General features: G+C 38.5%; 1 protein-coding gene across 2 annotated transcripts in view; it reads right to left on the bottom strand.

Annotated features, from left to right (window-relative positions):
- LAMP2 (lysosomal associated membrane protein 2) overlaps positions 1–25,397 on the bottom strand; it is a 42,202-nt gene extending 16,805 nt beyond the window's left edge. Inside the window, exons 1-7 of one of the 2 annotated variants that reach the window (XM_037152087.2) lie at positions 25,213–25,396; positions 15,044–15,162; positions 13,674–13,887; positions 9,416–9,574; positions 8,264–8,451; positions 7,484–7,606; positions 2,944–3,007 (exon numbers count right to left, since the gene is read on the bottom strand). In XM_037152087.2, the coding sequence (XP_037007982.2) occupies positions 2,944–3,007; positions 7,484–7,606; positions 8,264–8,451; positions 9,416–9,574; positions 13,674–13,887; positions 15,044–15,162; positions 25,213–25,276 (931 nt within the window). In that variant the 5' untranslated portion in view covers positions 25,277–25,396. Of the gene's footprint in view, positions 1–2,943; positions 3,008–7,483; positions 7,607–8,263; positions 8,452–9,415; positions 9,575–13,673; positions 13,888–15,043; positions 15,163–25,212 lie in introns of both variants that reach the window. The other variant, XM_037152088.2, reaches the window with a different exon arrangement.
- Between the last annotated feature and the right edge of the window lie 1,799 nt (positions 25,398–27,196).

A 27,196-nucleotide genomic window follows, 5' to 3' on the forward strand; every position in this document is an offset into this window, starting at 1 on the left:
CAATCACTAGGTTCCCTATCTTTCCTTTTTTTCTTTTTAAAATTTAAGTATACTTGGTATACAAGATTATATTAGGTATATTAGTTTCATGCGTATAATATACTGACTCAATATTTCTATACCTTACAATGTGATCACCCTACTAATTCTATTCACCATCTCTCTTTCTATAGATGTTTCTATAGTCTAAAAATCAGTCATATCCCTAACTATTACACACCATGGTTCAAAAATACAATACACTGCAAAATATAGAATACTATAGTTTTAAGTTACTGAGTTTAAATTGTGATCAAAGTGGGATTCGTTCCAGGAATGCAAGGACAATATTTGTAAATGAATAAATGAAATACATCACATAAACAAAAGGAAAGAAAAACCACATGATCATACCAATAGATGCAGAAAAAGCACTTGGTAAGGTACAGCATCCATTTATGATGAAAACACTCAGCAAAGTGGGAATAGAGGGAGCATTCCTCAATATAATAAAGGCCATACATGGGAGACCTACAGCCAACATCATACTTAATGGGCAAAAACTTAGAGCTTTCCCACTAAGATCAAGAACAAGACAAGGATACCCACTTTCACCACTCTTATTCAATATAGTATTGGTAGTCCTAGCCACAGCGATTGGACAAGAAAAAGAAATAAAAAGCATCCAAATTGGAAAGAAAGAAATAAAACTGTCATTGTTTACAGAAGACATGATAGTATACATAGAAAATCCTATAGACTCCACCAAAAAACTACTCGACCTAATAAGTGAATTTGGCAAAGCAGCAGGATACAAAGTCAGTATTCAGAAATCAAAGGCATTTTTATACACCAACAGTGAAATATCAGAAATGGAAATCAGTACAAAAAATCCCATTTGATATAGCAACAAGAAAAATAAGGTACCTACGAATAAACCTAACCAAAGAGGTAAAAGATCTGTACTCAGAAAACTACACAACACTGAAGACAGAAATTGAGGAAGACACAGACAAGTGGAATCATGTACTGTGTTCATGGATTAGAAGAATTAACATCACCAAAATGTCCATATTACCCAAAACAATTTACAGATTCAACACAATTCCTATTAAAGTACCAATAATATATTTTACAAATATAGAACAAACATTTCAAAAATTTATGTGCAACCATAAATGACCCCAAATAGCTAAAACAACTTTGAGAAAGAAGAACAAAACAGGAGGGATCACAATACCTGATATCAAACTATATTACAAGGCCATAATAATCAAACCACTCTGCTACTGGCATAAGAACAGACACAGAGATCAAAGGAACAGAATACAGAGCCTAGAAATAAATCCAAGTCTCTATGGTCAACTAATATTCGACAAAGGGGGCAGTAACATAAAATGCAGTAAAAATAGCCTCATCAACAAATGGTGTTGGGAGAGCTGGACAGCTATGTGCAAAAAGATGAAACTCGACCACTACCTTACACCATACACAAAAATAAAGTCAAGATGGATAAAAAACTTAAATATAAGTTGTGACACCATAAAAGTCCTAGAGGAGAACAAAGGCAGGAGAAATCTCAGATATTCCACGCAGCAGTATTTTCACCAATATGTCCCCAAGAACAAGGGATATAAAGGAAAAAATAAACAAATGAGACTTCAAAATAAAAAGCTTCTGCATAGCTAAAGAAAACATTAGCAAAATGAAAAGGGAACCAACCATATGAAAAAAATATACTTGCAAATGATGCCTTGGACAAGGGTTTGATCTCCGAAATATATAAAGAACTCACACAACTCCATTCCAGGAAGACAAATAACCCAATTAAAAATGGGCAAAGGACCTGAACAGACACTTCTCCAAGGAGGACATACAGAGGGCCCAGAGACATATGAAAGGATGCTCAACATCACTAGCCATCAGAGAGATGCAAATTAAAACCACAGTGAGATACCACTGCACACCAGTCAGAATGGTCATCATAAACAAATCAACAAACAAGTGCTGGCAAGGTTGTGGAGAAAAGGGAACCCTAGTGCACTGCTGGTGGGAATGCAGACTGGTGCAGCCACTGTGGAGAACAATATGGAATTTCCTCAGGAAACTAAAAATGGAACTGCCTTTTGATGCAGCAATTCCACTGCTGGGACTATACCCTAAGAATCCTGAAATACCAATTCAAAAGAGTCTATGCACCCCAATGTTCACTACTACAATTTATAGTAGACAAGTGCTGGAAGCAACCTAAGTGCCCATAAACTGATACATTTACACGGTGGAATACTATGCAGCAGAAAGAAAGAAGGAGCTCCTACCCTTTGCAACAGCAGGATGGATCTGGAGAGCATGATTCTAAGTGAAATAAGCCAGGTGGTAAAAGACAAATACTATACGATTTCACCTGTAAGTGGAACCTAATCAACAAAACAAACAAACCAGCAAAATAGAACCAGAGACATGGAAATAAAGAACAAACTGACAGTAACCAGAGGGGAGGTGAGAGGGGATAATGGGGGGTGGGAAGGTTGTCAAGAAACATATATAAAGGGCACATGGACAAAGCCAAAGGGGGGTTGGATAGAGGGTGGGAAGTGGGTATGTTTGGGGGGGATAGTAGGGGGGTAATAGAGACAATTGTACATGAAATATTAAAAATAAATTAATTAGCACTGGCTGTCATAGTGCAGTGGATTGAGGGCCGGCCTGCAAACCAAAGGGTCACCAGTTTGATTCCCAGTCTAGGGCACATGCCTAGGTTGCTGGCCAGGTCTCAAGAATGGGGCACACAAGAGGCAACCACACACTGATGTTTCTCTCCCTCTCTTTCTCCCTTCCCCTTTCTAAAAATAACAAATAAATAACATCTTTTTAAAAAGGCACTATTTGGTAACAAGACAATCATGGTTTCTCCTCTTTCAGTTTAACCCACACTCTTTTTCCCAAGGCCAATAATTTGCTTACCAGATCCATTAACCAAATACATGCTGATATTCACTTCCTTCAGATAGAATCGGTTTTCATTTTTCTGTTTAAAAAAGAGTTTGCAGTTAATCAACACATTACTACTGCATATAGGTACAATTATAATCTATAGAAGTAAAACAATCTAATACTATTAACCAAAAGATAAAAAATACTATAGATTAGACCTGGTCAGTAGAAGAAATTGTAACCAAGAGAACTGAAAACGTGACAGAAACCCCTTCCCTCTGCATTTTGTTTCCTATTCCTTAGACCAGAGGTGTAGTCATGTGGTTCTCAGACAATTCATTCCCTCCATTTTATTCCTGCTGTCACTTGCTAAGCCCTCACCACTTCTAACCTGGATCATAATAGCCTCTTATCTAGAGCTCTCTGCCTTTCAGCCTCTCCGGTTCAGTCGTTCCTTCACTGCTATTATTTTTCTGAAGCACTCATCTGATTAGCCAGTCATTCTAATTATGTCAGAGCTTAGTATGTACAAAGTAACATATGAAGTGCTCAAGGGAGCTAGCAAAATGAACCAGACTTGAATCCTGCCACCATGTTTGCAATCTGCCAAAGAAGATAAATACAGTAGTTCCCATTTTCCAATTTCGTGTTCTGTAGTTTCAATTTCCATGGTTTTGCTTGTGTGCGGTCAACCACAGTACAAAAATATTAAATGGAAAATTAGAGGTGTTTGGAGAGAGAGAAATCACATTCACATAACTTGTATTACAGTATATTAGTCTAACTGTTCTATTTTATTCTTTATTGTTGTTAATCTCTTACTGTGACCAACTTATACATTAAATTTATCTTAAGTACGTATAGGAAAACACATAGTCTATATAGGGTTCAGTACTATCTGTGGTTTCAGGCATCCCCTGGGGGTCTTGGAATGTTCCAGTGGCTCTTGAAATGCAGTATTAATTCACTGGTCATGTATGTACTATAACAGAAAAATGACTTAAATGTTAAAAAAGGGAGGATTTTTTTGTAAAATTTCCAAAATACAATTAGCTCTAATCCTCAATTATTCAGCATAGATCCTCCATAGAGGGAAAAAAAGGTTTTAGACTGAAGAAACCAAATTCAGATATAAAAAACATTAACAGACATAACTTTAAATAAATGTATGTACTATAGCTGTGGCTGGTGTGGCTCAGTGGATTGAGCACTGGCCTGAAAACCAGAGGCTTGCAGGTTTGATTCCCAGTCAGGTCACATGCCTGGGTTGCAGGCCAGGTCCCCAGTAGGGGGCGTGCAAGAGGCAACCACACACTGATGTTTCTCTCCCTCTCTTTCTCCTTCCCTTCCTCTCTCTAAAAATAAATAAATAAAAATCTTTAAAAAATAAATAAATAAATAAATAAATAAATAAATAAATATATATATATATATATATATAAATACACACACACACACAAAATAATAACCGTGTTACAAAAAGAAAGTGGTAAGTTGTGAAAATTAAAATGGAGAGAAATTACTTCAAACTAGGGGAGGAACAAAAGTGATGCAAGCTTAGGGATGGGCCATTTGAATTGGGTAGAATTCAATCAGGAAACAAGCAGAAAAGGATATTTAAGAGGGTAACAACAATAGTAAAGGTAGAAGATAAGTGTAATCACAAGTATACTGAAATCTGAGAATTTACTAAATGCTAAGCACTGTTTTTAAACCTTTACATATGAAGCTCACTGAATAATTACAACACCTTATTTTGAGATGTGGTAATCAAAGTGAGTAGATGTTAAGTAACTTCCCCAGAAGCTATATGGTTAGTAGTCAGTGAGCTGGGATTTGAACCAAGGAAGTCTGGCTGCAGAGCCCATGTGCTGGTTACTACCACACTCTCCTACCTCACTGGATTATATATGGGGAAACAGGGTGAGGGAAGCATGAGATTCATGAGGAGGAAACGAAGCTGGATATGCTGGTTACCTTGCACAATGGTGGGGCGGGGCGAGAAGCTACAACTACCCTGCCAGGGAATTTAGATATTAGCTTGCTGGCAAAACAGAACCACTGAAGGTTTCTGTCAGGAAAGGCTGTGCTTCAAGAATATTAAACTGACACAGAACACTAAGGGAGGGGAGGAAGTAGAGGGTCTAGTTAAGGAGGCTGAACAGTCTAGGTAAGAGGTAATGCAGGCTGGAATGAGGGGAAAGGCAGTAGGGAATGAAAACAAGAGGACAGACTCTGAGAAATTTCAGAAGGAAGCATAAAAAAAATATTTGACTACCTTATCTCATCTCCCCTGTGCCTGGGCTATGTTTCAGCTTGGCACCCAAGGCTCTCCACAATCTATCCCAACTACTGATCCACATTTATCTTTCACTAAATATGTTACATGCCTCATTTTCCTGGCTGGTCTTGACTGTATTCCTTTATCCATGGGTAACCTGTACTTTTGCACTTTCTCCCCTAATATACAAAATCTGACCCATCCTTGAAGTTTTAGCTCAAATGTCATCTCTTCCACTAAACCTTCCTGACCCACCGCCAGCCAGAATTAACCTCTCCCTCTCCTCTATACTCTACAGCACCTTGTATTTTCCTCTGGTTAAGCACTCATCCCACTTTGTATGCACCTTCTGCAGACCACAGAATCAAGGTCAAAAGCCTCAGCATGACATTCAAGGCCTCCCACAAAAACAGTAACTATTTGTCCATTTTTATCCTTGCCACCAAACTGTGGTCACCTTAAGAATACAGGCCTTCTGCCCTGGCTGATGTAGCTCAGCGGATTGAGCACAGGCCTATGGACCAAAGGATCATGATTCGATTCCCAGTCAGGGCACATGACTGGGTTGCAGGCCAGTTCCCAGCAGGGGATGCAAGAGAGGCAACCATACATTGATATTTCTCTCCCTTTCTCTTTCCCTTCCCCTCTAAAGATAAATAAAATATTTTAAAATTTTTTAAAAAAGAATACAGGCCTTCTAAAAAAAAAAGAACACAGACCTTTTTATCCTACAATAGCATCCTGTGCATAACACACTCGAATTCAATAAATTCTTAGGAAGAACTCTTGTGACAGGGTTGAAGGTAGGATGTATCCCACTCAGCTGTGGTGACATTACAGGTGTTCCCTGAATTTTCAAAGTGCCTAGAGCATGGTTAAAATATCACTATCTTGGATTACATTTTAAAGTAGTCTGCTGTGCAAATTAAATGTTGTAATTATCTAATATTTCCACATGAGAGTCAGAAGAAACCATGGGCCTTTCAGTATCTTACCAGAGCTAGAAAGATCAAACTCAATCACTCAAAAGGGAACGAACCTACAATATTAGTTTTCTCATTCTTATTGACTAGAATATAATCGCCATGCAATAACTTGAAAAGAATGTGTCTGCGGAGGCCTGCTGTTACCACATTGAACTGGACAGGCATAACTAGATGGTTTTAATAGTAATTCACTGGTCATATACATACTATAACAGAAGAATGATTTGAATGTTAGAAAAAGGGAGATTTTTGTAATCCTTTCTAAAATATAATTGTCTAATATAATCCTTAATTCTTGGCATAGATAGGCCATGGAGAAAAAGGCTTTAGACTCAGGCAGCCAACTTTAGATACAAAATAATAACAGACCTAACTTTTTCTTGTATCAGAGGTTCAGACTATTTCCCCATCCCTTAGATATACCATTGTTATTTGAAAGCAGAACTGTTTTCTACCCACTTATACAATAACTTAATTTGAGAACTTTTGGTGGTTCAACGTCTTCCATCACTGATAACTATCCCCCTTTTTCCATTCCCGTTTGCTATAATACACATGCGTGTATGAATGCATGCACACACACACACACACACACACACACACACCTCAAAAATGTGGGGATAATAATTGCTTCTGAGAAGGTAAAAATAAAGGCTCTCAATGATTCATTTATGCTAGCAAGAAAGTAGAGAAAGTATGCCTAACCTGGAACTTTCTGTTTCAGATTCAGCCTTGACATGAGCATGAACAACAAAAACAGAGCCTTGTACATACCAAGTGTTCAATAAATGTTTGCTGTTATTACTGATACTATTACAAACAGTATAGCTTCCAAAAAGCATAAAATATTATAGTACACAAACAAGAGTTTTCTAAAAAATAGAAAAATCATTACACTGTAGATATTACTTTATCTTCTATATATCTTATATATGTAGTAAATATATTTTCTAACCTCACCATATACACTTTATATATATGGAAAGATTAGAAAGTGTTTTTTTTTTATGTAGGCTAATTCTTGCTCCTACCCTAAGGTCTACATAAGAGCAAAATAGCCACAATTGGCCAACATTAATATAAGAATCCAGCCCATAGACCACTGAGGTGACCCTGAGGGATTAACAGCAATCAATGGACTACACTCTATAATTAAGTAGTGTTGAAATGGAAAATAGAGCTAAATATCCCCCCATATGCATGCACACGCGCACACACACACACACACACTCTCTACCTATTTTTACTTTCAGATATGTTTCTAAGAGAATGAATCTAATTTTAGAAAAAATCTATTACTCACCACAGCAAAGACAAAGTCAAGATACTTAATGTTGCTGCTGTTCAGCCTAAGTAGAGCAGTTTGAGAATGGCAGCTGCCAGTGAAGTTTGTTGTATTGGGGTTGATGTTAATAATTGAAGTAACCTTTAGGGGAACAAGGTGGGGAAGGATAGAGATTCATCATAAATGTCAACAAGAAAACCTTACATTCCTAATAAGACCAACTTTAGTGGGGAACAAAAAAAATCCTTTTGCCTCAATACCTAGGTTTATGGTGTCTTACATTCAAACAAAGTTGGCATAGGCCTTCAAGCTATGAGTCAGATGACTCAAAAAAAAAAAAAAGAAAAGAAAAACAAGAGAGAAGCTTCTAGTAAGCCAAATGCAAATACACTTATTTTATGGAGCATAAGAGCCATTTCTCTGGCTTGTTTCAGTCATGGGACTCTGGAAATGAGATTTGTTTGTTGCCACGTCTTCTGTATCCTCAGTGGAACACTGCAATTCAAAGTTGCACTTGAGCATATCTGTATGATTCAAGCTATTGAACAGCTGAAGAAATAGATAGCTAGCAGCACTGTTCCCACAGATCAACCTACAGTAACTCTTCACGATTACAGTAACTCCAAAGTCATCAAAACTCAATGAGTCAACATTAAATCTCCATTTTAAATGCCATTATTCTAGTAACACTACTCTTAAGCTGAATGTAGCATATACGGTTTGAAAGGAGATGCGAATAGAATATACCTATGAAAATAAACAGCCATACTTTATCGTGAGTGATATAAACAACTATACCTTATCTTGAGTTATGTTCAACTGCAGCCCCATGTCAGCCAGAAGACAAGTGTTGCTGCCATTTTTAACTGAATAGGATCCCATCTCTGGTTTTTCCTTTGGAGTAGGTGTTGTAGTAGGAGACGGCAAAGTGGTGGGAACAGTGGGCACCATGGTGGTTGAAGGTTTATCTTTCTTACACAGAAACTCTACAAACAAAGGACAGAATAAACTAAAGTAGACATTTTCCTAATTCGTAAGTTGCCACGGAAAAGCAAACTATTTCTCACAATAAAGTCTGAAATGAGGGAAGGGAACACCTTCATAGCATATTTTTAAGTAAATGACACAGAGCTCTCAAACTCTGCTTCATATGCAGACGATGTCTAAGAGTTAGGACACAGTAGACAGGCTTCAGACACATCCAAATGCTTTATATTCTACTCACACATGGCCGGCCGCACACCCATCTTTTCAGAACCTTAAGTCCCTTTCTTCCCACAGAATTTCACCTGCCTCTTACATGAATATAAGATATTTCAGTTTGAAAACATTTTGCCCCAACCAAGGCCTCTTCTCTTCACATGCCACCACTATAAGGAAGGATACCGTTTACCAGAAGAACATTTAGAAATCATGGAATGATTTAAATACAAATGAACCTTTTATTTGTGTTACCCCTACAGCAAATCACAGGCATTTCAAACCTCCTTTCGAAAGTGTTGGTAGTTTCCCAGAACTGGTGAGTGAGAAATTATGACATTTCCATAAAGTCATATGCAAGTTACAAAACCCATGAATAAAATTCAAGATTAGTACCCAGAAATCTAATTTCTATGCTTCTGTCTTGATCATCAAAAGCAAAAGAGCTGAGGATCAACTACAACACTATTTGAGGATTTGTTTAAACAAAGAGTAGGTTGGATCAGCTGAAAACCCTACGGGTAGAGCATTTTAAAATACCATTCCACAACAGGTATATTATAAACTTAAAATTACAAATTCCATAAGAATAAGAATTGCTATTTGTAAAAATTTTACAAATAGTCTAGTGTAAACTATGAACAAGTCTTAAAACATGCATACTTTCAGGTAACAACTTCAACTAAAGCTACCTGGTATACTCATCTTAAATAGGACCCAAGTACGGAAATATACAATTTAGGTAGTCACCTTTCGTGCTCACTGTGCCATTTTGGACAAAAGCCTGTACGTGAACATCCCAATAGTGCTGGCCAACATCACGCCCTTCTAAGGTCAATATGCTATTGCATCTAAAGATGTCATCCAATGGAATTCTGAATGTCACAGGTTCATAAACAGTAAACACTCCTGTAAAACAAAATTAACAATAGCTGTTTTCAAGAAGGAAGGAAAAATGTTAATACAAATATATATTAGACTTTCTTCTCTTCTGTCTGCCTGCCCCACCCCATCCCTGAAGTGACAAAGGGCATGGCATCTTCAGGGAACAACAGATTCACTGTGGCTGAAACACAGGGCATAAGAGCAAAGACATAATGGGGTTTAGGAAGGGAAGACAAGCTGCAGGTAGTTACACCCTGAAGCATCTTATCTGATCGGGAGACAGGATAGTTGGGTTTTATTTTTGTTAGCAATGGAAGATCAGCTTGTTTTTAAAGCTGGGTATAAACAGCACATATATAACTCATTTTAAGGGAGATAGCAAAACTGTAAAGGATAGACAGAGGAGGAAAATATTAAATCACTTAAGAGGAAAACCAGTTAGAAGGCTGATGGCATGGTTAAGATCAAAAGAAAGAAGGGGGATGCCTCAACTAAGATGGTGAGGGGCAGTAGGAAGAAAGCAAAGAGGCCAAACTGAAAACATGTATGTAAGGTAGCATGAACAGGACAGTGACAAAACAAGAAGAGAGATACATCAATCAAGGATTTTATAGTGAATCCTTCTTTTTATACTACTATCCCAAAGTAAGTTACAGTAACTACACGAGCCCATGGAGCCTCTTCTTGGGTAGAACTGAAAGACTATTCCGTTTCATGAAATCTTCAGAATGTGAAAGCAGTAAGTTATAGCCATTCTATACAGAGTATTTATTATAATTCCTATAGTAAAACTTCAAAAGACGGTGATCACACTTATCCACCACAATGGCTTAGTTTCTTTTTGAGAAGCAGCAAGGGAGGAAGGTATTATTCAAGGTCCATAATATAGGCTGCCTTCTGCACCTCTCCATCACATAGCAAGGCAGCCAATTATTGCTGCCTTGGCACCCCCTAATGGCCAAAGGAAAAAAAATTTTGTAATCAATGAACCCGAACGTTTTTCTCCAAAACTGTTTTCATCTTTACCGTAAGTGAACAGATTCATGAACTCACTATATATACACAGACGTCAAAAACAAGAGTGAAAAAACAAGGTGTAGAAAGTTTGGAATTAAACTATAAAACTATCTTTTTTAAAACTATGTATTGTTTATGAACATACATGTTGACATATGTATTAGTCAAGTATAAACACATAGATAGGAAGGCTAAACCCCAAAATTCACAAGAGCGGTTACCTCTCAGGAGGCAGGGGTGGAAATGGCTCTGGAGACTGGGTACAGTGGAAACCTCAAGTGTAAAATTTTATTTCTTTAAATAAAAATATGGGGCAAATGAAAAGCAATGGCATTTACTAATTCTAAGTAATGGGCACATGCGGGCCTGTTATATTATTCTCTGTACTTTTCTGTATTTTAATCATGAAAAAAAATTAAAGAAAATGGTAGTTTCAAAGTCACTTCAATGATCAGATGCCTAAAACGAAACCACTAAATTATTTCAAAAACCATCAACACTCCATTTAAGGAAGTCCTTTTAAATTCCAAATGGTTTCAAATATTACACAGCTGCTAGTAGTAAAAAAAAAAAAAAAAAAAAAAAAAAAAAAAAAAAAAAAGCATCCCCCCTGCTCTGGCTGGGTTGCTCATGCTTAGGTTGTGGGTTTGATGCCAGGTCAAGGCACATATGGGAGGCAACCAATCAATGTTTCTCTCCCTTCCTCTCTCTGAAATCAATAAACATACGGTCCTGTGAGGACATTCTTTATAAATTACTGCTTCTGCTTTTGATACATCATTCTCCTGTTTATAAACTTAAAATGGTTTCCCAGTGCCCACCCCATCAAGCTAAATGCCTTTCCTTGGCTTCCAAGGCTGCCTATAAGTTAGACCCACTGCCACCTAGCCAACTTGATTTTGTTTCTGCTATATACACAGCCCCTATTTTAACAGGGGGCTCTCTATTTAATACTGCACATGCTATGCTTCCCCCTGCTGGAAATACCCTGCTCAAAGTTCTCTGCTTATTCAAATTCTACATTATGAGAGTTTCAGCTCAGGTCTTACTTTTTACTTCTCCAACACAAAATGAGCTCTCCTTTCTCTATGCCCTTTAAATTTTTTTTATTTGACAGAGAGAGAGAGAGACAGACAGACAGACAGATGGATTTGTTGTTCCACTTATTGATGCATTCATTGGTTGATTTTTCTATGTGCCCTGACCAGAGATCAAACTCAGATCAATACTCAATACTTTAGAGTATTGGGACAATGTTGTAACCCACTGAGCTACCCAGCAATGGCCTCTTTGCTCTTCCTTAATCAGGACCCCCTTGTGAGAGCACTTTAAATCCGGTCTCTTAACCACAGGTCTGCACTGCACAGATGGGCTTAAGACTATGTACCAAATGCAAAGTGCACTCTGTACTTTGAATGAGTCTGGAGCTCTGACATTGTCAGAAAACATTTATGTGCCCTCCACCCCCCAAGCACAAGCAACAACAACAAATTCACATGGATCTCAATGCTTTCCAATTTTTCCATATTGCTTGAAAAACAACAATTTCACTTTGCCTCTCCAACTAGTTTTTAAGGTCCTTGAAAATGAGGAGCAAATCTTATACTAGTTCTGAAAGACAATGTAGGGCACAAAGCTAAAATATATAAGATATCCCACAACAAACTTGCTGTAGTTATCCTCTCAAACTAAGAGATTAATAAAAAGAAAACTAGGATTTGATTTCCAAGTCTCAATGTGTGATACCTCCTGTTTTATATAAGCACATTCACTTCTGGGTCTTTATTTTTTTTATTTTATTTAGTTATTTTTCAAGTACAGTTTTTTGTCTATTTCTCCCATCCCAGCCTCCTCCGCCCCGTGTTCCCCACCTCCCTCCCATTTCCACCCCCCTTAGTTCTCGTCCCTGTGTCCTTCCTATTTGTTCCTCCAAATCCCTCCCCCTTTTTCCCCTTAACTTCCCTTCCTTCTCCCCTCTGGTCACTGTCCCCTTGTTCTCTATTTCAGTGTCTTTGTTTTTATTCTGCTTGCTTGTTTGTTTTGTTGTTTAGCTTCCTGTTAAAGGTGAGATCATATGGTATTTGTCTTTCAACACCTGGCCTATTTCACTCAGCAGAATGCTTTCCAGTTCTATCCATGTTGTTGCAAAAGGTAGGAGCTACTTCTGGGTCTTTAAAATATGATCTTTTGATATCCATATATATAAATGAGTCATTTATCCCCAGGTCTAGGTAACTGAAGCACGTGTAGTTGTTTCTGGGGTCACAATGAAGTAATATTGGTGAGAACTGCTGAGCAACTGCAAACACCTGTTAACTGTAATCTCAACAGAGGGGGAAGAAAGTAGAGAATTATATCCTTAACTCAAAGAAAATCTCTACTATCCATGCCTTTCAAATATTTTAATCTCATTTCAGTTCTAGTAGTTATAAGAGTGACCTAATTGCTAATGCTTTTCCTAAGTTTGTTTTGACCTGAAATTGTCTCAAAATAGCAGCAAATGTTGAATCTACTCATTTTACATTTAATTAATCATCATTTACCTTTCAGTCAAAATCCTATCTAAATGGTAAAAAGATTTGAAGATGAAGCATTTCTGCTGGTTTCAGGTTACTGAACTTGTACACATTTAATAGATATTAGTAAAGTATTTGCTCATCGATGCAACATTTGTTGAGTGCCCACTATGGAATGACATAAACACTAACACTTAAGTGTGAACTCTGTAGCTCAACAGATTTTAGTTCAAACATCAGCTCACCCACTTAATAGCTTGTGTGACCTTTGGGAAAATCATGTAGTATCATCAAGCCTCATTTTTTTTTACCTGTAAAGTTGGGACAATATCTACTTCTCAGGTTTACTGGAAGGATTAAATGAGATGCTGCTCGTAATACAGTTAGGGTACTATATGGTACAAAGTACAGCAAATATCACTGATGTGTTGAACACTGTGCTGTATGTACATGGAGGTGAAGAGGATAAAAAACAAAGTTTCCATTCTAGTCAGGAAGACAGATGTGCATAAAGATGATTTTTAACTTGTTCACATTTTTTACTAATAAACAGCAAGAGAACATAACACAAATCCAAGTATTAAGGTTACCTTTCTCTTTAGCATCAGGAAATGTTGTGCTATCTTTCGTGTCATAGGAAAATGAGATGCTTTCAATTGAGTAAGTATACACCTGCTTTGTGAAATTCACAGTCCAGGAGAAACCAGATCCAAACTGCACCTCAATTCTGGGACCATTCTGATCATCCCCACAGATGCTTCCATTGTATGTTGCATTGTCAAGGTCTGAAATGGTTACAGTTTTCTAAAAGAAAAAAGAAGTTTGATTGGTGGATGATTGGATAAAGAAGATGTGGTACATATATACAATGGAATACTACACAGCTATAAAAATAGATGAAATACTGCCATTTGCGACAACATGGATGAATCTTGACAGCATTATGCTAAGTGAAATAAGTCAGATGGAAAATGACAAAAACCATAAAATTTCAGTCATATATGGAATATAAAATAAAAAGTAACTAACAAAACAAAAACAAGCTCATAAATACAGGCAACAGAATGGTGTTTATCAGAGGGGAAATGGTGTGGAGGAGAGCAAAGTGAGGTAAGGGGGTCAAATACATGGTGATGGAAGGAAACTACACTTTGGGTGGTGAGCACACAATGCAATATACAGATGTTGTAGTATAATTTTGTACACTTGAAGCTTATGTTATTAATCAATGTTACCCCAATACATAGTAATATAAGTATAAATATATACATATGGATACACACACACACAGACATACATAAAAGACATGGAGTTGAAAAGAACTTTGGGGGCAAGGAACACACAGGCAGAAATGAGCACCAAGCACTTCCACAGGATGTGCCACTCACAGTTTACAACACACATCCGCCATGGCCAGGATTCCCTTTGTCTGATTGCTGTGTAAACCAGTCTCAGATTCCTTACCTACACAGCAATCCTCTGCACAAATTAATGTACTATGTCTAAAAGGAAAAGGAAAACTGGCCTGAACTTCTGTTGGTTTTTTTTTAAAAATCAGGTTGTATAAAAGCAGGACCTTAACTAAAAGAAAATAAAAAGGCAAAGGGATTGAGAAGTACTACCAAAGAGGAAGATTTTTAATGACAAGCTATTAAAAAGGGAACAAGCTTTGATGTTAGTACATGTTAAAAATATTACAGAGGTAGTTAGGACACCATAGAGTCTTCAGATCATTTGCCCTTAGGCAACTGCAAAAAACACTTCAAAGAACCAATGAATTAAAGTATTCTTTTCCACACCAGTCAGAATATCGTCAAGTACCAATGTTTAAAAAACTCACAGAATTTACGTGTTAGGTCAGTTAACATATGAAATCTTATTTGAATAAATATAGGTAAAGAAGAAAAAGAGTAGAATTAAATTCCTGCTATAAAATTCAAAGAAAAGTAAAAATACTTACATTATTTTTGCTTGTAGTCTCATAGCGTATTGTGAAATTCATCTGCCATTTTGCATAAAGGCAAGTAGCTTTTTCTGCATTTGTCAAATTAAGTTCTAATGCATAAGATGAAACAGCTCCTAGGTTAAAAAGAATAAGATTTTAAAATTGCACTATGAAAACATATATAAGACAAGCCACTGAAGTTCAACTCTAAAATAAAACAAATATTTTTAATAGATATGGTATCTTGGTGATTATTCTTTTTTATATTTTTAGTGGAATGCTATTGATAAAGTTAGCATTACTTCTTCCCAAAGAATGGTTACTTGACCTTCATTAATGGCACAAACTGGTTATATTTCCCTTCTGCATCCTAATAGTAATTCCCGCACTTATCTGTGCCTCACTAGTTTTGTTGCAGACTATTATAGTTTGCCTGTTTAGATTTTTGTCCTTTAAGGTAAATGAGGTAAGGAGTAGCTTGGCAGGGGTCTTGTTAAACTCCTGTTTCTCTCAAACCAGCTCATGGAACTTTCTCTGCAAAAATTAAAGACAGATCTGATGTTCTGTGGTCTTGCTGCCTTAAAGCCTGTCACAAACTACATGAAGTATGACACACAGATGTCTTTGTAAATTACTTTCTTCTGATGTGAAGTGGTGGGATAACTCTTTCAAAGTATGTGTACTTTGTGAGCAAAGGAGCAGAGTCACAAAATTTGCTCCACCAATAATAATTTTTATAGATGGAATATTGGTTCATTACTTTGTTTCCCTTTAAAATTGAATTGATCAGTTCACAGCAGCACAATTTACAATTGCCAAGTGCTGGAAGCAACCTAAGTGCCCATCAGTAAATGAGTGGATCAAAAGACTATGGTACATTTATTTACACCATGGAATACTCTGCAGCAGAAAGAAGGAGCTCTTACCCTTTGCAACAGCATGGGTAAATCTGGAGAGCATGATTCTAAGTGAAATAAGCCAGGTGGTGAAAGACAAATACCGTATGCTCTCACCTATAAGTGGAACCTCATCAAGAAAACAAAGAAGTGAGCAAAATAGAACAAGACATATGAAAATAAAGAACTGACAGCAACCGAAGGGGAGTGGGGAGGGGCATAATGGACAGAAAGGTGTTCAGTAACAACTATAAAGGACACATATACAAAACCAAGTGGGGGTGGAATCAGGGGAGGGAGATGGAGATGGCTGGGGTGGAAGGGGAGTGATGGGGGGAGGCAGATTACTGTAATTGAACAACAATAAAATAAAATAATTTTAAAAAGCGCAATTGATTAGAAAGGCTGATGGATCCTTTGACACGGACTCGAAGTCACTTCCTGAACACAAACTGTTCCCTCTTTATGAGGCAGAGAAAACCATCCAGAGACAGAAAAGCCTTGAGGCTTTTCTGCTAACCTGACTCAGGTCTTCTACACTAGGGTAAACACAGGGAGGACATTACCTTATTATACTGGAGAGTCAGAGGACTCAAGGTACTATATGCTGGCAAAGATTCCAGCAGTGTCAGTGATGGGCAACCATCTAAGGATTTTCTTCAATGTCTCACACATTACCCAAGAAATGGGCTGTTTTTCCTGTTAAGATAACTGCAGATCCTTTAATGATATCTGAGCAAATCAGCATCATCTACAAGTAGGGACATGCTATAGATGACAGAGAATGAAATCCTAAAAGGAATACTAAGAAGGCGTGCCTCAGCAACACACGAAAACCTGTCGTCAGGCTCCAGAGTCTGGGCTGCCTTGCCAAGCCTGTACATTATGCTAAACCTTGTGGTTACTGACAGTGCCTAAAAGTATTGGCTAAGGCTCAAAAAGGCCTTGTGAGACCTAAGTAGGTTTTACAGCCATTCTTTTCTAAGTACAATATGGAATGGAGCTGTCATCACTGCTGAAAGCCTACCCAGTAGAGGTGCTGAGAACTCTTAGGTCATAATTTTTCCAATGAACTGGAGGCTTGCTTCTTATATGCTGTCTCTTTCAGTCTTGTTTAAAGTCCCTAGCTTTAACATAGTCTCCCTGTATTCAAGGCATTCAAAACTATTAGGAATCACCAAGAGAAGCCTCACATGGATTAATCATTTGCTTTTCAAGGATGTTACAGTAATAGAAAGAGCATAAAATAATGATAATACAATGGGGGCCGAGGTGAAGCTTTATGAAGCAGAAGGTACAGGTTGTGGTCCAAATTTTCCACTACATTAAATTTACCACTACATGAGAGCTGAGATCTGACAATACCCCTGAAGGCTCTGGCATATTTGTTCCAAACTCTTCACATTCTCTCCCCCTGTGAGAGCTATTCCTTCCACAGAGCTTACTTCACTGTCGGGTCTGTATCTCCAACTACACAGGGACTGCTTTTACTCAAAGACCTACTACCTCCAACTCAACAATTCCAAAACTGAACTTAATGCTTCTACTTTCCCCAAACCAGTTCCCTTCTCAGCCTCTCCAACTCAGGCTCGAAAGTATGAGAATTACTTTCTACTTCATTTTCTTTGTTAAGTCCTATTGATTTTTTTCCCCTCTATCTTTGTCTTTTATTTCTACTCCCAATCCAGCACACAACCCCTAAATTACTAGACACCTCCTAGCTGCTGCTCCTAAAAGAGCTTCCAGATTAATGGTCCTTGAATACCCCTTCCTCTCGGACACTTTCTTGTTCACAAACTTCTATTGGCTCCAAAATTCCCATATAAAATTTTAATTCCTCTGTCTGGCTTTCAAACTAATCCATAATTTTTCCCACCCTATCCTTTCAACTTTTCTCAAACCATTTTCCCAGAACACACCCTTTGATCTGGTTAAACTTGTTCTACTGGACCCACAAGTCAATCTCTACCCTTGACATTGTACCTAACATTTGAAATTGACTTTCTTCTACTGACGTCAATGTTAACCTCAGGAAGGCTTTCCTCTGAAACACCCACTCCACTACTTGTTTTTAAAAACAATTTCTGGCAGATATTGCTGTGTAGTTTAAAAGCTAAAAATGTCAGATATTTGCTTTCCCAGCCTCCCTTGCAGCAAGGATGGGATCTTGTGCTAGACTCCACCTAACAAAGGCATCCACACCAGATTTTGAATAGGAGAGCTGGGGAATGGAGCCAGGAATGTCACTATTACCCCCAGATGGAAGTAGCTACACCAGGATCAAGCTCCCAGGGAACAAAGCAAGCAGAGCTGGTTTGTTGCACCGGTGGCAGTGGCCCGTGGTACAAGCTGCAGTTCAATACTTGGCAGTGGAAATGCTGCTCAGGAACATGATTTGGGATATTAAACCAGACATTGGGATATATAACCAAGAGCTCCAGTAATTCCGCACTACCTAATATGCATATTTTCTAAACGACAATTTTATTGATGTGCAACATGCATATGGAAAAAGGCACAGTATAACATATGGAAGGGGAAAGTATACATAATATTAAATATACAGCTCAAAGATTTTTCACAAACTGAACCCACTTGTGACAAGAAACAGAACATTCCAAGTATTCCTGAGACATCCTGGGCTCCCTCTTCCCAATTACCATTTCCCTCCCAAGGGTATCCATTACCTTAACTTCTAAAAGTATAGGTGAGTTTTGCCTCATTTTCCACTTGATATAAATGGAAGCACTTACTATGCTGTCTTTTTGCATTCATTATTATGTTTATGAGATTTGCCTTGATTGTTGTGTTAACTACAGTTTGTCCATTCTCACTCTGTATGTATAGCTTTCTATCACTGGATGACTACTCCGCTACTCTTCTATGCTACTGTTGATGGGTATTTGGATAGTTTCCAGTTTGGTTCTATTACAAAGGGACACATCGGTGAACCCATGTGTATGTGTGTCTGTTGGGTGTATATCCAGGAATGAAATTGTGGAGTTAAAGCACATGCATGTGCCCCAGTATCTTTTTAATAAATTCCTTTTCTGCTTAAAGAGCAATCTGATTTTATTTCTCTTGCCTACAATTAAGAACCTGGACTGATATACTGTCCATTTTTCAGCCATTTTCTACATAAAGATTTCCCTGATTATAAAAGCCCTGGAGGGGCAGTCATAGTGCATATCCCAACATTTCAATGTATCTCGTACTATCCGGAATTATTCAGTTATTTTATGTCTGCAAGCCCTGTGTTCCCTATTGTCATAAGCTCCAAAACAGTATTCAGTTGTCACTTTGCAACGGACTGATGAGCCATGGTAAATTATAGCACACAGCAAGTAATTCGTTACCTAATAAAAAAAATACCAAAGTCTGTGAATGAATGATATTGCATGGATTCAAGATTCCCTTTTGATGCTGTCTCTGCAACTTGTCTGAGTTCCAATATGCCCCGTTAAACAGATGACCTTATCCATGCCACAGCCCCTAGGAGTCTGTCTTTTATATGAATGTCATCCATCATGGGTGTTGTGGTGGGGAAGATTATGTCTATTACCTCTATTCTATCTCCTATCATTACTAGTAGTGCTGAATACATATTAAATTCTCAATAAATATTGATTGATTATATAGAGGTGAAAATACCCTGCAATAAGGACCTGAAATATAGCTTTATCTAATTATAGGAAGGCCAATATTTTAGCTCTTCCAAATCATGAACCCAACCTATACTCCTTCAACCCCCATGTCAGTTTTCTGAACACATTCTGACATGGAACTTGTCAACTCCTATTCTAATCCTATTCTAATAGGAATAGACTCCTATTCTAATCTAGGAATAATGCTTTTCTCATAAGGTAAGTTTATAGTTGAAACATTTACACTTTGGTAAAAAATCTCCAGCAAGCCATTTCCATCCTTATTTCTGTGTTTAATTTTAGAACCACCAAACCATTTTTGGTTAAAGTCTTTATAACATTAAAAAACCACAGCTGAACATATCCTACAGTATGTAATTATAGAGCTGAGAGTTTATTTTCCAAACAAAAGACAAAGGCAATCCTCAAAATCAACTTTCTCAAATTCAAATATCCTCTCAATTTTGTTTCCAAAGAGATTATTTCTAGGTTCTTTTAGAACTCAGAACTTATTTCCTGAAGCATAAGATACTACAAAAAATGCCTAGGTTTTTACAAGTCTGTTTGACCCAGTGTAGCTGAAAAACACACATTTGTAAACAAGATGGGGTGGGTGGGAACATAATACTGATGGTAAAGCAAAACAAATAAAAAACAAACAATGATCTAGGTGGTAATATTATGAGGTGATTAAGAGCCCATCCCTGGAGTTGAAGAGCTAGCATTCAAATTAGGCCATCCGATTTACTGGCTGAGAGACTCTGGGCAAGTTAACCTTGTGAAGAATTGTAGTGTGTGTATTTCTCTAGTAAGTTCTTCAAAAGCATGTAAACCCTTCAGAGCTAAGAGAACTTTGCCAAGCAAACTAGAGGTTCTAGCTTACAAGTTTCCCTTCTAGTAAACACAGCACCAAAAGGGATCCTTCCCAACTTTAGGTATATGTTTATTCCATCATATTAATTTATGGACTCTTGTCCTCAGAGTTATCAATTCAGAATGATGTTGAGCAAAGCGTCTTAGAAAAGAACAGGATATAGGCATATACTTCCTATTTATTCTTTCTTTTCCATTCACAGGTTTGTTAAGTCTGATCAACAGTTCCTCATTTACATATAATTCCTCACAATTCCTAATAACAGGTACAATCATCACATTCAGTTGCTGATACTCTTGATTTCTGGTAAATCTCTTAAAAAAGAAAATGATTGCAAGCTACAAAATAATTTAATTTTTTAAGGTCAGGGAGTAGGTAAGGAAGTAAGACTCAACACTATTCAAATAATGGTTTGTTGCTGAGTGGTATTTGGCAGACTTTCAGAACACTCTTACAACACATAGCAGGATACCAGCAAGTACTTACAAAGTGTGCCTTTGGATTGGGGATCTCTCATCACTTTAACATGAAATCATGATCAGCATGCTTTTGTCACTACATGCGGAAGTGCAGCCTTCCTGCACCAATAGATCACTTAAGTCAGGTGCAGTACTGTGGAATAATCCTTGATCACAAATTCCACCCAAGGTATAAAGGAAGCAAGCTGCAGTCATGGGAAATATTTGAAAATTTATAATCCTATCAGATGTGATAACCAATGACTAATGGACAAATAATAAGCCTGTTCTTTCAAGTAGCTCTATTACAGCTATAATAATTTTAGCAGAACCCTGAAATCAAAGTTATCTGTTCAACCAAATGTGGTACAGCTACAGAAAAATCTCAATGCTTTCATTCCCTTTTAAATCCCCTCCAAAAGGAGAGGCTGGTTCTTTGTGAAAACCAAAGGCTTCCTTATTCTTCATGTTAACTTTCACTACTATGTAGGTATATCTGAAGGGTTACAGGTAAGATACTAGCATTATTAGTTTATACTTCAGTAAATTGGTTTTAATTGTCTGCACTACCTAGCGCTGATTTTGAAGTTCTTAGTCTGAAGACACACACAAAAAAAAACTTCTTGCAAAACATAATTTAAGATTCAAAAAGAGTAAGGATACCAAACAGGTGTAGTTCACCATCATATACCCAGTGCCCACCAATGAATACCCTCAACAAAAATTTACAGAGGGGTAAATATGCACCCAGCCCTATGCTAGGTAGGCATGGGGAAGTAAAGCATATAAGATAGTCTCCACTCTCAGGAACCAATACCATAGGGGAGACTTGACTTGGCACTGTTAGGAAAAAAAAAAGAGTAGAAAATAGGCTAGTATAATAACCTAAGAATTTGGGAAAGTCAAGATTTACTCTTATTCCTCCAGATGCTCACCTTGGCTGGCCTCCTTCCAACAGAAATGTCACACAAAAATGGAAGGCCTTCTGAGCCCATCACCCACTCCTAGCATCTGCTCATTCCTCTTCCACTTTACCTGCTGCATTTCTTCACAGCGCCTATCACTATCTGAAATTCTATTATTTACCTGCTGGGCTGTCTTCTACCGCTAAAATGTAAGCTCCCTGAGAACAGGGCCCTCATTTGTTGTTCCCATTGTTCTATCTATACCTTTCGCCTAGTATGTCAGCTGGTACACAATAGGCATTTAATAACCATTTGTGGGAAGGATGGGCTCCAACCAGTGAACCACACACTCAGGATATTTCTATGACGTTTTTCCCTCCCAGAAAAGCCTTAATCCTATAAAAACCAGAAGTCACTAGTTATAAGGATCAGTAATGTATGGAATTCTGTATAGAATTCTGTAGTAACCATTATAGAATTCTGAAATCTCTCATGTCACAGAGAAGGAACACAGTTAGGCAATTATGCTAGGAAAGGACATTCATTTAGCGCTCTCTTTATAATACCTCTACATAACTCTTCTCCAAAAAGTTCTCTAGTCAGTTACAACTGAAATAAATATCAGCAAAATTTAATTTCTCTGAAAAAGACCAATACATAGATTCAGAGAATTATTTTCTATACTTACCTGAAAGCAGCTATTTTTAAGAAGTAAACTTACTAGTGAAGCTGGGGTAGAGTTATAAAATCACAAAATAGCATAGCTCGAATGGTAATATTAATGGGACTGTAAATTTGGAGGAGATCATCCTTCAAGGGTACCCTCTGTAGTACTCAGGAACAGCAAGAGATCCATAACAGGTACTTTACAAATATTTATTGAGTTTTCAAAAACCTATTCTTGGTAGCCATTCTGATACTTAAAAGCAACATGCCAAATGCAACAAGCAACTAAAGACCTGCTAAATTTTCAAGAGGCAAATCCACATGGAAGGAGTTAGTGAACACTGAACCAACGGCTGTCAGAAAAGGCAGCTGTATAGAAGAAATGGTTTCTGTTTCATCCTGGTACCTTTGAAAAAAACTGATCTGGGTACATTATTATCTTTCACTCCTCCAGATTCTATTGTGATCTTGGAAGGGGAGGGGATCGATCCTGGAAATCTTCCAAAAGGATGATTCTAGTTAGTCCCAATCAATAAGTGGCAAACTAGCAGATGAGCTGATGGGGTTTTTTGTTTCTTTTTGCCTGTTTATTTTCTGCAATGAGCAAGCATGGCTTTTGTAAAAACAAAACAAAAAAGCTTTCATCAAAAACAACAAAATTAATGACATGAAAACCAACAAGTAGAACAACTATTTTTTTTTACTTTCTCTAAACAATAACAGTGCTGTGTCTGTGCAGATTCAATGGGCAGTGAATCAATTACTGGTTAACAGATGCCTTCGTCAGATGTGTTCTAGTCACTGATAAGGTGCTTTTCTGGTAAACAATCCTCTCTTAGGGTTGCTCACCCCTCAGTAGCACAAAAGCTTCAAATTGTGCTTGAGTAAAGCCTTCACAGCCCCCTTTCAGAAAGGCTACAGAAGAGTTTCCTGCACTGTGTGGACAGCTGGACTAGATCAGGGATTCACGAACATTTGTGTTAGGACCCCCTTTACTCTCTCATCCATGAGAAACTCAAAGAGCTTAGCTTATGGGAGTTGTATCTATTGGTATTTGCTGTAGAAGTTAAAACTGAGAAGTGAATAAAACACACCAGAACCACCAAGGTGATGTCATTACTCATTATGTAGGTTCTGGAAAACTCCATTGTACACTGGCGAGAGAATTAGAATGAAAAGGACAAATAACTTCTCATTATTTTCCTGGAAATAGTTTTGATCTGACAGACTCACTCAGCAAAGATCCTTGAGAATCACTAGATTAGACCATCAAGAATCCTTCTAATGCTATGGCTCTGTAAGATAATTTCTCAGCTTTGGCACCTTTGACATTCTGAGATAAGATACTTCTTTGTTGGGGGTGGGGGAGCTGTCCTGTGCATTGTAGGATACAAAAGCATCTACACATTAGATGCTAAAAGCAATCCTAGTTGTGACAACCAAAAATGTCTCCAGATACTGCCAAATATCCCCTAATTGAGAATCTACTGTTCTAGGGGGTTGATTTTATTCTACCGAAATGTGACTTATAAGATGTGTACCTCTTACTGTCTTCTCAGGCCCCTAATATATCTATTTCCTTTCCATTCCCATCTGGTCTGTTCCTTCTATTTTTTTTAATTAAGTCACAAATAGCAAGAGTTACTGGGTAGCAAAACCAGGATGGATCAGGTCAAGAAAAGACATTCTAGTCAAAGTTCACCTTTCAGGCATTGAACTCGCTGCTTATGGAGGGGATGTCACAGCACAATCAGCCAACATTTCACCCAGCCATCCTGAGGACGTGTAACAACCCAATCCTTAGGAAGTTACCCACCCTCCTCCTCTGAAAATCAGGTAATAGGTCAGTTGTATAACAGGGAAGAAGAAAACAAACTTCTGAAGATAGAGGCATAAAAGACTCAGATGCATTCCCAAAACCTTTCATCTGGGAGGTCCTCCCAACTGAAACATACAGGGATTTTTTTTTTTTGGCTGGGAGAAGTAGCAAAACTGGTAGAAAACTGACGTCTTCAACACCTCTAAGTCACATATTCACTCCCCACTGAAGTTCCCACCCCTTTACTCTCCAGAGTTTTCTTGCTTGGAAATGGCCCAGGCAATCTATGTCCCTTCCCCTTCAAAATTCCAACTACGGAACTCAAGTCCAGCATCCTCATGCCTATAATCACCCTTCCTCCACAGCCTCCAATTCCCACCCACAAAAGCCCCTAACCCTCTCACTGCCCCTTGAAGTCTACTACCATACCTGCTCCCTTCCAAGTTCTTCACGCAGGCAGTCTTTTCCTTCACCGATTTTTTCTCTTGCCCCATACTTTCCCACCTTCTTTAAAACTCTTCCCTGGTCCTAGGAAACCAGGACTTTCCTAACTGTTCCTGCCAGCCCAGAATCACCACGTACCGCCCTCCTAAACTCACTCCTTAGTATCTTCCCCCAAAGGACGCTTCCTACCCAGATTCACTCCACTCTTCGCTCTTCCCTACTTACGCCCTCGGCGTCCAGCCCAATACCCCCCCCCCTTACTTGCCCCTTACTCTCACTGGCCCTTCTTCCCCCGCCATCCCTCGGTCGGGTTGTCTCTAGGTCATTGCTTGCCGCATGGGGCAAGCGCCACCACCCAGTGCCAGCTGTTCAGCCTCTCAACCCCTTCCCCTTGGGATCAGTCCAGCGGGTTGTGGCCTTTGAACTGGGCGCCCCGGGCCCAGACGGAGGGACTAAGCAGGAGGGCCCGACAACTCACCCAGGACGAGGCAGAGCAGAACCAGCCCTGAGCCGGGTACCGGGGAAAGGCGGAAGCACACCATGACTCCGCAGAGCAGGCGGCCACAACAGAAGCAACACCACGGAAAAGGCTCGGGGGAAACAGACGAAGACAGTCCCTGACCACTGACCACAGCGCTACAAAACCCGAGACTGAGAGCTCAGCACGGGTCATAAGACTAGGGGCGGGGCTCTTTCTTGTCTTCAGCCAATCTCCGTGCTTGAAAGCAGCGAGAGGGGTAGTGATGTAGAGGCGGGTAGGCGGGGCGACCACGCCCTGGCTTTTTGGTTCACGATCGTCCTTACTTTATTAACGGATATGCGCGGACGGCCTTATCTGAGTTGGAAAAGAGAGGATGAACTTTTGAGGGACGTCTGTGGTAGGGATTATTTCAGTTCAGACTTCTTGAGGAAGAAGAGAATAATTTTAATGGAGCAGAAACTGTCGCTAGGCATCACAACGTACCACATACAAGAATCATACATGATGATTCTCCAAACATTGTCGTTGCCTATGCAGTTCATACTATTAAATGGAGAAGGGAGCTAGGGGGTAGTGTGGAGTCACTAGCCGCTAGAGCAGGACGTGATGTTGAAGTTCACTAAGTTACAACAATGTTTTTCACAAGGGGAAATTGAACTCAGAAAGAGGAAGTCTTTTTTAAATACGGAAAGAAAAAAACGAAATAGAAATAAAATAGAAAGGTTGGGGGAGGACACAAAAATCACCCATATTTCTACTACTCAGACACTATCCATCCATCATCCTTCCAATTGTTTTCTCTATGCATATATGCATGTAAATATCCTTTAATGAACTAATACTAAACATACTATTTGGTATACTTGACAGTTGAACAGATGAAACCTCAACTATTTAACAAATGAAAACATTCAAAAACTATTAAAATGTTAAATCTAAGTAAAGCACTACTTCTCAAATGTTAGTTTCCAAAAGAATTATCTTGGAATTTTTAATAACATACAGATTCTCCAGAGTTTCTGAAACAGTAGATCCTGTCTTTTTGTTTTATTTTTTGTTTTTGCTTTATGAAAAGCTGTTTCTCAACAGCTGCATGTTGAAATTACTTGTGGGACTTTAAAACTAGAGATGCCCCCTTGGCTTCACCCCTTGAGATTCAGATTCAGTTGGAATGGAGCACTGTATTTTTCTCAAAACTCCAGCTTTACAATTGTAGGATTCTTTAAGAGTAAATGTCCTTTTATTTAACATATACAGAAGCTAAGTGCCTCAATGAGTCAAATATCCAGTTTAATGAATTGTTGCCCATAACCTCTTGCAAATGTCATCAAATAAAAAAATGGAACACAGTGAGATAGAGCATCTTTTTCTGCTCTAATGAAAACCCCCCCATCACAACCATTACCCCTGATGAAACAAATGCTGGTTCTCATGAACATGAGACACTACAGTGTTTTGGAAGTGGTTGGTAAATGGTGAGCATTTTGTCAGAAAAAGATAGGCTAACAATACTGAAAGCTTTGGTCTGAGTTTTCATATTCACAGTTGTTTAATGTTTCCCCCCAAACCTTGTGAGAACTGCTTCCTTTTGCATGCACTGTCTCCCCTTGTCCCAGCCCAGTTGAAGGAGCTTTCCCCAGGCACTTCTGCGGTAGAGGAAGTGTGTGGGACTAGGGTTGACAATGGAGGAACTCCGGAAAAATCCCTTCCAATCTGAGCTTCATATGTGTTGACTTGACTGTTTATACTGCTGCATCCACAGTGCTTTTATGTGCACCTCCTCTCCTACCATGCCTCACATCTCCTCAGTGGGTGAAATTTCTCAGCAGGCGCACACACACTCACACATATTCCTACCACCATAGGTAGATAATGACTTTTTGGAGTAACTTTGAAAGCTCATGACTTTTTAGCTAGGGAACAGGGATCAATGGCAGACACTTCCCTCATGTGAAGACACTGAATGGTGTAAGAAATAATT

This window comes from Artibeus jamaicensis, unplaced genomic scaffold (genome assembly GCF_021234435.1).
Source record: "Artibeus jamaicensis isolate MK-2021 breed Jamaican fruit bat unplaced genomic scaffold, CSHL_Jam_final contig_240, whole genome shotgun sequence".
NCBI classification, from domain to species: Eukaryota; Metazoa; Chordata; class Mammalia; order Chiroptera; family Phyllostomidae; genus Artibeus; species Artibeus jamaicensis.